At 36.2% G+C, this 14759-nt stretch overlaps 1 protein-coding gene across 1 annotated transcript in view; it reads right to left on the bottom strand.

The window, feature by feature from the left end:
• LOC126974565 (uncharacterized) overlaps positions 1-9479 on the bottom strand; it is a 38315-nt gene extending 28836 nt beyond the window's left edge. Inside the window, exon 1 of the mRNA XM_050822103.1 lies at positions 9340-9479. Coding sequence (XP_050678060.1) covers positions 9340-9393 — 54 coding nt within the window. The 5' untranslated portion in view covers positions 9394-9479. The remainder of the gene's footprint in view (positions 1-9339) is intronic.
• Positions 9480-14759: the final 5280 nt, after the last annotated feature.

The following is a 14759-nucleotide window of genomic DNA, read 5'->3' as shown; positions in this document are numbered from 1 at the left end:
GTTTAGAAACACAAAAAGTTACATAACTAAAATTTTTTAATAATATAAACTGATATAGTTAAGATCTGAGCAGCAAAGCTTGCGTAAAAACCAAATTATGAAACAATAAATTATTTTATAATATATAGAACACCTCGCGAATGATATCCCGCCATTGTTGCCCATCCCAACATATTATTTATACCTGTATTCTATTTTCACATTACTGAAATTAGACAGTTCGAATTTTTTTTATGTTCTAGAAATTTTATTTTTTCCTTATTTAGGGACCATCCCGACGTGGGCTGGTACAGCGATACTAAGTACAGTAACATGACTTGTTTTTTTTTTTTTTTTTTTTTTTTAATGAAAATAAGGGACAAGACGAGCAGGACGTTCAGTTGATGGTAATTGATACGCCCTGCCCTTTACAGTGAAATGCCGCTCAGGATTCTTGAAAAACCCCAAAAATTCTGAGTGGCAATACGCTGTTAAGTCTCATTTGCTCAGTAATTTCACTAGCTACGGCGCCTTCAGACCGAAACGCAATAATGTTCACACATTATTGCTTCACGGCCGAAAAAGACGCCGTTGTGGTACCCATAATCTAGCCGGCATCCTGTGCATAGGAGCCTCCCACTGGTAAGCTGTGGTTGACTGTCAAATAAAATATTAATACCAGAGGACGTAAGATATTGAACTCTTCCTGCGTAACAAACAATATCTCTACAATCTGGTTCAAGAACGAGATAATGTTTGTTTGTATAAATAGTTTGTTCATAAATCTTACATACCTTTACCTGTTATCGGGTTTTGAATCATAATTCCATAATAATAAAAGTGATAATTGTGCAGTGATTATATAATTTTGCTTAATAAATGTTCACAATTACTAAGCGCATAGTTTAGGCACAGAAATTATGAAATAGTAGACTATTATAGATATTTTAAAAGGCAATATTTGGTAAAATTTTGGTAGGCGTTTTCATTTATATCAAAGAAAAAACATCAAAATTATACTTTATTATAAAATTCAATGGGGACTCGTTACATAAAAAGACTGCTATTATTTGGATGTAATATTTTTTAAATTGATCTTACTTACGCTAAATTTTGAATACGATTATGCTATAAGTTGTAAGCACATACAAGCATTAAAAAAATTAATATAAAATGAATAAAAATCATAAATGCTTTGACTCATTTAAGTAAATATAAAAGGTGAGATCATATCAAAACCTCAACAGATTTATTAAAAATACGTGTGGCACTCGGGGACTGCCGCGGTAAAGCTATTGCATAGCATGCTTTATCAACTTATGCAATTACAATTATTTATTTATTTTATTTGTGCAGTATTTTTTTTGATAAAATTAATTTAAAAAAAAGCAAACGGGAAGTGAGTAAAATTTAACTTAAATAAAAATGCTTGTCATAATAATAAAAATAAAAGTTGTTAAAAAAAAATAAAGAAATTAAAATAAATCAAGATGTACCCCAGGCTCGAACCTGGGACCTTCTGCACAAAAAGCATACGTGATAACTGCTGTTCTACGGCAAGTGTATGCTCTTGGCCAAATATCTGTATGTAACTGTACATCTAGTAAGTAAGTGTTAGGTTACTTTCGTTACGGAATTTCTGGATTCGGTCTCCACGCTCAAGGCCCGCGATAGAAGCTACGCAATAGCTTAAAAAACATGATAAAAAAAATAAAGAAATTAATAAAAATCAAGCGTACCCCAGGCTCGAACCTGGAATCTTCTGCACAAAAAGCATACGTGATAACTGCTGTTCTACGGCAAGTGTATGCTCTTGGCCAAATATCTGTATGTAACTGTACATCTAGTAAGTAAGTGTTAGGTTACTTTCGTTACGGAATTTCTGGATTCGGTCTCCACGCTCAAGGCCCGCGATAGAAGCTACGCAATAGCTTAAAAAACATGATAAAAAAAATAAAGAAATTAATAAAAATCAAGCGTACCCCAGGCTCGAACCTGGAATCTTCTGCACAAAAAGCATACGTGATAACTGCTGTTCTACGGCAAGTGTATGCTCTTGGCCAAATATCTGTATGTAACTGTACATCTAGTAAGTAAGTGTTAGGTTACTTTCGTTACGGAATTTCTGGATTCGGTCTCCACGCTCAAGGCCCGCGATAGAAGCTACGCAATAGCTTAAAAAACATGATAAAAAAAATAAAGAAATTAATAAAAATCAAGCGTACCCCAGGCTCGAACCTGGAATCTTCTGCACAAAAAGCATACGTGATAACTGCTGTTCTACGGCAAGTGTATGCTCTTGGCCAAATATCTGTATGTAACTGTACATCTAGTAAGTAAGTGTTAGGTTACTTTCGTTACGGAATTTCTGGATTCGGTCTCCACGCTCAAGGCCCGCGATAGAAGCTACGCAATAGCTTAAAAAACATGATAAAAAAAATAAAGAAATTAATAAAAATCAAGCGTACCCCAGGCTCGAACCTGGAATCTTCTGCACAAAAAGCATACGTGATAACTGCTGTTCTACGGCAAGTGTATGCTCTTGGCCAAATATCTGTATGTAACTGTACATCTAGTAAGTAAGTGTTAGGTTACTTTCGTTACGGAATTTCTGGATTCGGTCTCCACGCTCAAGGCCCGCGATAGAAGCTACGCAATAGCTTAAAAAACATGATAAAAAAAATAAAGAAATTAATAAAAATCAAGCGTACCCCAGGCTCGAACCTGGAATCTTCTGCACAAAAAGCATACGTGATAACTGCTGTTCTACGGCAAGTGTATGCTCTTGGCCAAATATCTGTATGTAACTGTACATCTAGTAAGTAAGTGTTAGGTTACTTTCGTTACGGAATTTCTGGATTCGGTCTCCACGCTCAAGGCCCGCGATAGAAGCTACGCAATAGCTTAAAAAACATGATAAAAAAAATAAAGAAATTAATAAAAATCAAGCGTACCCCAGGCTCGAACCTGGAATCTTCTGCACAAAAAGCATACGTGATAACCGCTGTTCCACGGCAACTGAAATGACCGTGGCGAAATATCTATAAACATTTAGAAAGTAAGTGTTAGGTTATTTTCGTTACGGCATTTCTGGATTCGGTCTCCACGCTCAAGGCCCGCGATAGAAGCTATGCAACAGCTTAAAACACATAGTGAATATAGAAACGAATTTTGAGAACCTGTAATTTGTTTTTAATATAGAACTTCAAAATTTTGTTAAAGCTGAGCTCTCGTTGTTTGGATTGACCTGTCAGCCAGGGGCGTGCATACCGTATAGGCAATTAGGCAGTACCTACCTTGTTAAGAACCTACAAAAATATAGCACTCATGTTTTAATTTGAATTGGTTCCGTTATTCTATAACCAACCAGTGGGAGGCTCCTTTGCACAGGATGCCGGCTAGATGGGTACGACAACGGCGCCTATTTCTGCCGTGAAGCAGTAATGTGTAAGCATTACTGTGTTTCGTTCTGAAGGGCGCCGGCCGTAGCTAGTGAAATTACTGGGCAAATGAGACTTAACATCTTGTCACAAGGTGACGAGCGCAGTTGTAATGCCACTCAGAATTTTTGGGGGTTTCAAGAATCCTGAGCGGCACTGCATTGTAATGGGCAGGGCGTATCAATTGCCATCAGCTGAACGTCCTGCTCGTCTTGTCCCTTATTATCATAAAAAAAAACCTTTTATGGAGCACCCACAAATTTTACCATACTCTAGATACTAAATACCTACCGTAGGCAGTCTCCACATTGCGTTATTCAATATACAACTACAATATTTAAACTCGTTTAACACTAGTTAGATCTATAGTGCCTACCTTGCTAGAAAACACGCCCCTGCCGTCAGCGCTCAGTCACAATGATGACGCGGGGACTTGTCATTAATTCCCTTACCAAATCATAAGCCTGCCCAGAAGTGGAGGCTCCCTTGCACAGGATGCCGGCTAGATTATGGGTACCACAACAGCATCTGTTTCTGCCGTGAAGCAGTAATGTGTAGTCTTATTGTGTTTCGGTCTGAAGGGCACCGTAGTTAGTGAAATTACCAGTGTAAATGAGACTTAACATCTTATGTCTCAAGGTGTCGCTCAGAATTTTTGTGGTTTTTCAAGAATCTTGAGCGGCACTGCATTGTAATAGGCAGGGCGTATCAATTACTATCAGCTGAACGTCCTGCTCGTCTCCTCACGTATTTTCATACAAATAAAAGTTAACTAAAAAGTGTAAAAGACGAATGACGATACGACAAAGTCCCTAAACAATTCATAACAGCAGGAAAAATATATTATTAACCTTTTTTTATGAAAATTATAACTCTTACTCAACATCTTAGCATAGCTATTCATTATAATGTAAGTGCCAATGTTCGGAACTAAATAAATACCATTCTCATCTTGACAAGGCATCCCCTTTGACCAATGAAATATAATTACAATAAATTCCTAGAAGAAACCAGTTAGAAGCACATTGCACATGTTAATAATTTGAATTGCAATGGGCACTTAAATTATTTTTACTAACAGACACCGTTAGCTGAAGACCGTGCCTGTTTTGTTATAGAAATCTTAAATCTATCTACTATATAAGTTTTAGATGTTTTTTATGAGAAATAAACGGATATATTATATTGTAATTACATTCAGATGAGAATTTAGTTATCCAATAATCTTACGATAGACTAATGCTAAAGCTCTTTTTTATTTTTTTTTGTGGATTTAGTGGAGCCCGAGGTAGGCTCCTTTGCACAGGATGCCGGCTAAATTATGGGTACCATAACGGGGCCTATTTCTGCCGTGAAGCAATAATGTGTAAACATTATTATGTTTCGGTCTGAAAGGCGCCGTAGCAAGTGAAATTACTGGACAAATGAGACTTAACATCTTATGTCTCAAGGTGACTAGCGCAGTTGTAGTGCCACTCAGATTTTTTTAGGTTTGTTAAGAATTCTGAGCGGCACTGCATTGTAATAGGCAGGCCGTATCAATTACCATCAGCTGAACGTCCTGCTCGTCTCGTCACGTATTTTCATAAAAAAGTATAGTGTTCCGGATTCGTAACTGATAAAACAAAAACAAAAATTGTTTTTCCGTAATTGAGTTAAATGCATCGTATCATTGAGATGTGACCGCATTTGGAATGAACAATAACCTGTTGCACGGGCAGACATTCTAGTACTTCACCTGCGGGCTTAAAATAAACAAATATTTCATCAATGTATAAATATATTGTGATGATTGCATCCACTTCAAATCACTAACAAGGCCATAACGTCACATCCGACAATGCATTCTGACGTCAAGTGCAGTTTAAACAGAATGTATTACATAAAGTAGCTGGAGTATGTAAACACTATTTTTAGCATTATTATGCTGAAAGATATTAAAGTAAGGAAATATTTAAAAAAAAAGCTACCTACATTGTATAACTCTATGGTTTGTTAAGTCTTCTTCTTTATATATATAATGAAAATGGTCTTTGTTTGAGGCTCAATCACGCCTAAACCACTGATCGTATCGACATGAAACTACCAAGATTCGATGCGAAATTTATCCTACATGGTTTACAGTTACTTATTTTTCAAATTCAAATTTTTCTTCCTTTTAAAATTCGCCCAGCGAAGCGGGCGGTAACGGCTAGTATACAGTGATAATGGCCATTGTTTGAGGCTCAATCACGCCTAAACCACTGATCGTAGCGACATAAAACTACAGCCATTCGATGCGAAACTTATACTAGATGGTTTATGGCTTGTTTTTCGAATTCCAACGTCCTTCATTAATTTATTTCCTTTTAAACGGGAACGGATAGTAGTAGATATATATATAACTCTGAAATCTTATATGAAATAAACTTACCAAACATACGTAAATGAAATGGATGTATATAATAGTGCCCTCTAGTAGGCTCTATAAAATAATACATTGACAAAAAGTGTATCTGAATTATCAATAATAAAAATTAAATCTTTTATTAAACGCAGACTTATGTCGAAGGCTTATTACAGTATTGAAGATTTCGTAAACGATATTACAATGTGGAATTTAATAGTTGTATAGTTGTTATTTTTTATGGATTTTATGGTTCCGCCTTGTATTTTTTACTGGATTACATTATTCTCAAAATATATATGTTTTTGTGTAATTAGCATTTACTTGAATTGTATTTTTGGTGATTAACGTTGACGAGCAATCTGTTGATTTTATGTCAATAAATTAATTATTAATTAAAAATAATTTTTGATTTTGACTTTGGAATATGTAGGTATTTTGCCAAAATAACAGATTTACAAAGAAATGAAAGTATTCTACTCATACCTGATTACCAATAATTATTCAAATTTTTGTCTAAATATATTCTCTTGAAAAATTCGAGGCATAATTAATTCGGTTCGTTTTAATCAACAGACGAAACTAGAATATGGTTGCGCATTCAGCATGAAGCAGTAAAACCCCCATTTGTAACCGCTCTTCGACAAGATTTCCCATAATTTCGCCTTGTATCTGAATATTGGGTCTGGAAATCTCTTTGCCAAATCCTCGGTCATAAGAAAGGCAAAACCAAATTGGCTTCAAAGAAGCTGGGCGTCATAAATAGAGCACGGCAAGACCCTACTTTAAGCAGACCCATATTTTGGCTCTCTATAAGAAACAGATCCTTAGTTTATTAACTACTCTTATTTGAGTATGTTGTACCCCATTATCAGGTTGAATTATCAGACCACGTGCAACACTGAGCTGCTCGAATAGTCTGTGAATAACTCGCCCACTTGGCCATTTACTGCATTTATTCGTTTCTGTCAAAGAGCTGGTTGACCTGATCTCTACTACCTTCGCACTCATCATCATCATCATCATCAGCCGGAAGACGTCCACTGCTAGACAAAGGCGTCCCCCAAAGATTTCAACGATGATCGGTCCTGCGCTGCCCTCATCCAACGCATTCCGACAGTCTTGACCAGATCGTCGGTCCATCTTGTGGGGGGCCTACAAACACTGCGTCTTTTGATATGTGGTCCCCATTCGAGGATTTTACTGCCCCAACTGTCCATCTGTCCGTCGAACTATGTGTCCTGCCCACTGCCACTTCAGTTTCGCAATCATTTGCGCTATGTTGGTGACTTTGGTTCTCCTACGTATCTCCTCATTTCTGATTCGATCTTACAGGGAAAATCGAGCATAGCCCTCTCCATTGCCCTCTGAGCGACCATGAGCTTTCTCATCAGGCCCATAGTTGTGTACCGTAAGTCATCACTGGCAACACAAACTGCTTGAAAACCTTCGTCTTCAGACACTATGGTATTTGGGACGAGATGATTTTACGGAGCTCCTCTTCGGCGAGCAGCTCGGATTCGGCGAGTGTTCTCTTTCGCGAGATTGGACCTGTCTAACTGGATTGTTTATCCGAGGTAGTCGTAACACTAATATAAATAACGTTACTTAGTATAAATGTTAGATTTTCTTGTAATATTATGATAATAATTGAAGCACCTCACCAGATATGTCTAAACTGTGCCAGACTATGATATATTTCATATATATATAGGATACTATAAAATACATCAGCAGATAAAAGAAAATTAAATATTCACCAATAAAATTTTGCACCTACTGGGATCTATCTCTAGAACCTAGCTTGGATGTCGATTAGTTTTTGGTAAGGCCAAATACAATAAATGTAGGGCCAGTGAATAATACAAAGTACCGTTACAAGATACAGGATAGTCCCACGGTTGAATGTGCGCAGTGTCGTCTGCCAGTGTCACTGACAGGGGTCGAATGTCACCGGTCACGGCTGTGCGGGTATCACAACAATACAGCCTCCCATTCAGCGGCATCAGCGCTTTTTAAATATGATACTAAAATGGTTCGTAAACTTGGCGAGGGATTGAAAAACAATAAACTTTTTATTTGCTTTACATTAGATTTAGATTAAGGATTGGTCTCCGCTCGCTCCAACTAGATACTACTACGCACTAGCTAAGAACAATAGCTTTTTTGTTACGGTTACCGTATATGTACCTAGGATTAATACACAAATAAAATTTGAAAAACAAAATTTTATGAACGATACGGGACTCGAACCCACAACCTCCGGCGTTCTGTGCCCGTGCTCTAACCAACTGAGCCAACCGTTCGAGTAACGAATCGTTACTAAATCTTGTTTACTTTGTTCAACTCTCAGGTTGTGGCTCCATATACAGGATCTACTTAACAGTTGATAACCTGCTCAACTTCGAGACCCGCAAGTTCATAAAATTTTGTTTTTCAAATTTTATTATTTTATTTGTGAATAAAATAGTATTTTAAATAATTAATAAAAATTTAACTAATTAAAAATATTTTGGCGTTTTCTACGTGGCTGAATTAAATAGTAAGGTATTGTTTAATTAGATATCTAATATTAGTAAATAACACTAAATACTTATGATAAAATCATGTGTGAATAGAAGCTTATCGCAAAGGAATTTCAGTATTTATTTGTGTTCGCACAATGAGCAAGATACACGTGCAGATCTGAATATAAAATGATAAAAAGCGAATGCAAGGAACTCCATCGTAAAAGGAATCTATATATACAGGAAATTCATTTACCCCAGAGTTCATATAAAAATCCTTTACTACTCAAAACTAACGCACAATCCATACAAATGTTACACAAAAAATATAATTATTTTAATTTATTTTTTACTTTTTCGTGTCAGTTTAAATAATAATAAAACTCAACCTGAATGAGAACTCCTAAAAAATCGTACACAAAAAACAATCAATCATCCACGTAAACAAAAGTTTTCATTAAAAATGTTCATAAAATGAAAACTACTGAGCCAAACTATGTAAAATTTTGATGGGACCAAATGGCATCTATTCCGAATCGAACTAAAGAGCAATTACGTAAATCGGATTATATATCTCAGATAAAAAAACCGATCGAATTGAGAACCTTATCCTTTTTGAAGTCGGTTAAAAATCTCAATAAATCATCTTTGTGAATGTTTCTATTCCACGGTTAAACTGACCGACCGATTCTAATGAATTTTAGTACGAGCAACGTCTAACGTAAGAGGGTGAACGTAGACATATTTACAAAGTATTGGTAGGGAACAAGTGTTATCAAAGCGAATAAGGATATCCTACTGACTGACGACTATCTTCCTAGTCGATTTTACCAAGTAAGGTTTTATTGAAGATCTGAAATTTGAAATTTGGTAGAAAAACATACATTTCATTCGCTGACACGATTGGTGAGATGAAAATAATACAACTCGTTAACACATAAAAACGAATCAAAATTCAATGCATACGATGTCATTTGGATTAAAATTTCAGCAGAGAATCTCACAAATAAATCTAACTAAAACGTACCTGAGCTCGCGAGGAAGCCACCGCACATAGAACACACACGATAAACACAATCATCTCTAGAAAGCACGCCACGGTACTGAGTACTGGCGAGTGGCGGGTGTCGACTGGCTAGAGGTACTGAGTACTGACTAGTGACTATGCAGAGAAAACAGCTGAAAATGCACGCCGACTGCATACTTCATTGTGTAAACATTACTCTGAATACGGACGATGATGTTACATCAAATTATAGAGCGCCTTCTTTAGCGCTTTGAAATTTTTTGCTTTTTTGACGGATGTAATACGTCTAAAATTTAATTTGAATTATTTTATTGTAAATATTATAATAATATATAAGGCTATTAGCAAAGCCAAAATGTAACCTCTTTATAAAAGTTATTCTAAAGACCAACATTTTCTTTTTCGAGTCTTCGGATTTAAGCTAGATCTCTGGATGAGAGGCCTCTAATACGTAGGTTACACTAATAGTTTTGCTTAACTTAAAAAAACAACATGTTATGTTTATTGCTTTTCACAATACTCTCCTTTACATTTTAATCATTTTTTCATGCGATCGAACCATTTTTTAAAATAGGAGGACCACAGATCTGAAGGCATGTTTTCTACGTGCTGATTGAACGCTATCACTGCCTCTTCGGAATTGGTAAAAGTGAAACCTCTCATCAAATCTTTGATTTTGGGGAAAACACAGAAATCACAGGGTGCTATGTGCAGGATAGGTGACGAGTTGTACTTTTTGGGATGCTAAAAATGACTTAGTTTTGTTGGCCGTGTGTGAATGAGTTTTGTCATGATGTAGGAAAATGCGGCTTTTTGGTCGTTTTTCGCGAACTTTTTTTAACACCAATGGTAGAATACCACTCGGTATTAACACTCTTGTGATCTTCAAGTGGAATTGTGCAGATGTGACCCGTCGCTGAGAAAAAAAATGCGATCATTTTTTTACCGAATTTCCTCGCCTGCCTCACTTTTGTTGGCCTGTTCTCATTTTCAAACACCCATTCACAAGATTGCTGTTTTCTTTCGAGTTCAAAACAATAAATCCACGTTTCGTCTCTTGTGATAATGTCATAAACAGCATTAGAATGCCCGTGGTCGTACTTCATCAGTGAGCACCATTCCACGCGAGCCCGCTTCTACTCCGCTGTCAGTTTATGAGGGATCCAACGACATCAAAGTTCTTTCAAATCTTCGTGTAAATTTTCTGAATTTGACCGATTTATACCAATCCCCAATAGTCCTCGAATTGTCTCATAGGTAATCCGCGAGTTTTTTTTAATTAGCCGCTAACTACTGTTTACAGTAGCCTCATTATTTTAGTTGGCCACAGTTGAAGGCCGCCCTTTACGAAATTCGTCATGTAGAGAAACCCAACCTCTCTCAAATTCAGCAAACCATCGCCTCGCGGTGCTCAAGCAAGGTGCTTCTCTCCCAAAAGCATATTGAAAACGAGCGGTACAGTTTTGCGGAAAGAGAGAAAACTTTAAAAATCATAAAAAATCATCGCTCTAAAATCTTTTCGACTTAATTCCATTTTAGTTTGATTTCCCGCCAATTGTTTTTTTTTATTACTAAAAAGTTTGCAACGTTCCATAAAATATAATATTCGAAATTCAAAAAGTTCCGATTAGCTAGAAGTGCAAAACTTTTAGTGTATGTATAATATTTATATGGTTGACTATTAAAATACAATAAACATAGGGATAAGATTCATCCCGAAAAACCAAATAATTTCTGATTAAGGAGTATTTAACAGAATATAAATAAGAATGAAGATCTATATGTAAGAATTTCTTTATGTAAAAGCGATCCGTTGATTCAAAGTTGATTTTGTATAAGGTTGTAATTATAAATGGAAATAATATATTTACAATGTTACCTATTCCATCACATAGACAGGGTGTGTTAGTACGGATAGTTTTTACCGAAAGGAGCAAACCTTTGACTTTCGAGTTTATTGCATTTTATCATTATCTTTTAACAAAACGTGCAGCGAGGACTTGCGCTCTATATTATTGGCATTATAACTTCTGTGAACATTGATAATCTTTTATTATAATTTACTTTAGTCATTCAGCTATACAAGGTTAACTCATTCATAAGGTTATTAGTTATCACCTTGATCTTTTTGTTGTAGGTGTTGATGAGTTTGATTTTGAACTTGTCTCTCTTGGGTATAATCTGACGTATTTCGTCCTCACTAATCTGTTGTCAACAGATAATGATCTGTTTACAATACGTAAATTGATACCTGTTACAATAGAATACGAATGTTTTACTTAAAAATGAACACTTGCAAAAGTTGTATGGTCTACAAAATTGAGCAGATACGAGATAAGGGCAAGAAACACTGTCTAACTTTAAAATTGCAAAATATTTAAAGTTCTGGTATTAATTTATGCAAAGTGATATAAAAAAACACGATGAACTGTAATTAAAGATATTATAATAAAACAAAAATAAGGAATTAAAGTGAAACGTAAAATTATCTTGTCACAGACTAATTTTATAAACAAAATAAGACTAGTTGCCCTGTTGGAACTAGTATTCAGCTATACAATATATTATGTTCTATAAGACACAAAACATTCATATACTTAATTACATATTCAGCGTTGATAAAGTATTCTTGATAATTTTGAAAATATACGCAACAATACGCACTTGCTAATTTTTCTTAAATACCTAACTACTTAACTCCTAAATACCTAGTCAAACTCTTTTAATTAAATTCAGATAAAATGTTAACGACGCCTATACGCCATATCATTTCAACAGAATCTTACTAAAAGGGATCTAAGAATTCATCCTTTGCCCCCCTTCAAGATTGAAAGAAGAAGATTGAATCAAAATCACCGTAGATGATCGATAAATCATCTAGTGACAGAAATCTTTAACGATACAGATAATTTCAGTTTAACCATTACAACATGCAGGCTTGTGTTTATAACGCTTAAAATCGTCATATTTATCATATAATCCCTTCGATTCTAGAACGTCGGCTTAATTGCCACTTTCTATAATGGCTATCATCAGCGTATATCGATAGACTTTAAGTGTCGTGGATACCGGGAAGGAAAGACTAAGTTGATCTTTAAAAAGCTTTGTGGGTTCACCTAAACTAAGCGAAATGGTTTTTCACTTCAGGCCACCTTGAAGGTTTAGGCTCAAATTCAGTCCCATAAATATAACTTCTTCCAACTATAAGGCTCTCTTTGATTTTACTGTATCAACTCAATGAAGAGCGCCTCGAATCATTGAACATCATGTATTCTACGACCAGCTTAATTTTTTGATATCCGTCGATATGTTTACCCCCTCCAACTAAATGGCTTACACTGGGCATAAGAAGGATTCTGGTAATTGATTATTTATATCCAAGAACGTGTCGGTATGTGGACAGAACATCTAGTTGGGAACCATAGTCACTGTGGGAATTTACGTGGGTGATAAGTTTGTAAATAACACAAGTGTTATGTTTTCACAAACGAGTATAACATACTCAATGGTTACGTAAACATGTTTGATTCATGAATACAGTGTTTAATATTGATGATCGAGGATTTTTGGGGAAATTTATTTTTGGGATTTACCTTCCTAAAAATCCGTCATCGCACCTTTGATGGCGGAGGGAAATGTGGGCAGAAATGATACCTTAACTTCGGGTACGCTCGCTTGTCTTATCTACTATAAAAAAAAAACAAATCTGAGTCCCTTTTTTGTGTGAGTGTGCAATAGTATAAGGAAAGGTGGACAACTTGGCGGCAAATTATCACCATGACTTCTTTTAGTTTTGGATTTTCTTTCCTTTACTTTCTTGAAACACCAGATTGTTCAAAGGAAGTGCCGTCTTTGGTCGTAGTTGTACACGATTATTTTGAAGGTCACATCGAATAAGAAAATTGTCAAGGGAAGTGAACTCAATTTGGTAGCAGGAGAGAGAAAGTTCATTGATGATTGAGGATGGTGATGACAAGTGGAGAACGACAATCAGTATAATTGGCATACCGATTCCATATTCTCAACAGCGAGGGACCGACCGAAAGAGAAGAAGAAGTAAAATATGAAAGAAATGGACAAAAAGGTAGATAACATAATAAATGGTTGTTAGTTCGGCAATAGAAACTGCATATAATGCCATTCAATGGTTTAATTGTTCCCTCCTTATACTCTTAGAAACACAGGATCAAAATTCATCCGAGATAATCCACCTAAATAAAAAATTGCATCATTAAATATGATGATTAATAGCGTGTATGACCTAAATATATTTAACGTTACTAAGCCTGTTCACCATAATGTTGACACAACTGCTGATGCATACCGATACTCGTTATTCACCTTACAACAATGCTGTTTGAAGAAATTCTTCAAGGTCAGATATAATTCGATAAACTGTAGTTGCAGGACCGTTCATTCACAGACTAATACGTCATCGTTGTTATCTAAGACACTACAATTATGCCAGTCGTAATATAAGAGAAGGCAAATGGGCAGGAGGCTCACGGGATAGGGAGTGGTGAGGCAACCGCCCATGGACATCCACAACAAAAGGTGTCAAGAGATGAGATTGATGATTTAGGTAGAATGCTATTTTCTTGAAGGTAAGTAGTATCGGTTCGGAAAAACAGCAGCCGGTAATTGATTCCACACAGTGGCTGTGCGTGGCAAGAAATTTCTTAAAAAACGCGAGGTTATAGAATACCAGACGTCAACGAGATGCGGGTGGTACTTTACACGTAATATCCGGTGGTGGAATTCGGCCGCAAGGATCATCCCGAACAGCTCCTCTGAGCAGTCCCCGTGATAAATGCGGTAGAAGATGCAGAGAGAACCCACATCTCTACGCAATGCCAAAGAATCAAGCCGATCGGAGATGACTTGTTTGTCGATGATTCGAGCTGCTCTTCTGTATAAGGTCAAATGGAAGAAGCTGGTGCTGGGGAGCACCCGCCCAGAGGTGAGAACAGTACTCCATGTGAGGCCGAATTCGTGTCTTATATAGTTGCAGGCGGTGGCTTATAGTGAAGTACTGTCTCGCTTTACTAAGTACACCAGAGGTCATGGGTGACATCAGAGGTTTCAGTAACTTCCTAGAGGAGTTGGGATGGCAAGATTAGCAACCCTACCACGCAAATAGGTGCTCAGTAGACGTCGAGTTGCGGAAAGTAATTATTAATCACATAGTTTCATCCAACACCCTATGTTCATAATAAGAAATATATTGTTTATTTTTAAAATTTTATCGTGTGATTTTGATGACGGGTACTCACGATATATATTCAATTTATTTGAGGCCGATATTTCGATCCAATTGCACGATTCATGCGAAAGATATAAGTCTCCTACTCTATTTTTTACCAATGCATTTGGTACTTATGCGATCATCATCATCATTTGTACTATAATTGGAATAAAGG

Source organism: Leptidea sinapis, chromosome 32, assembly GCF_905404315.1.
Source record: "Leptidea sinapis chromosome 32, ilLepSina1.1, whole genome shotgun sequence".
NCBI classification, from domain to species: Eukaryota; Metazoa; Arthropoda; class Insecta; order Lepidoptera; family Pieridae; genus Leptidea; species Leptidea sinapis.
Note: the sequence above shows the minus strand (reverse complement) of the source record. Positions and strands in the feature narration are given on the sequence as shown.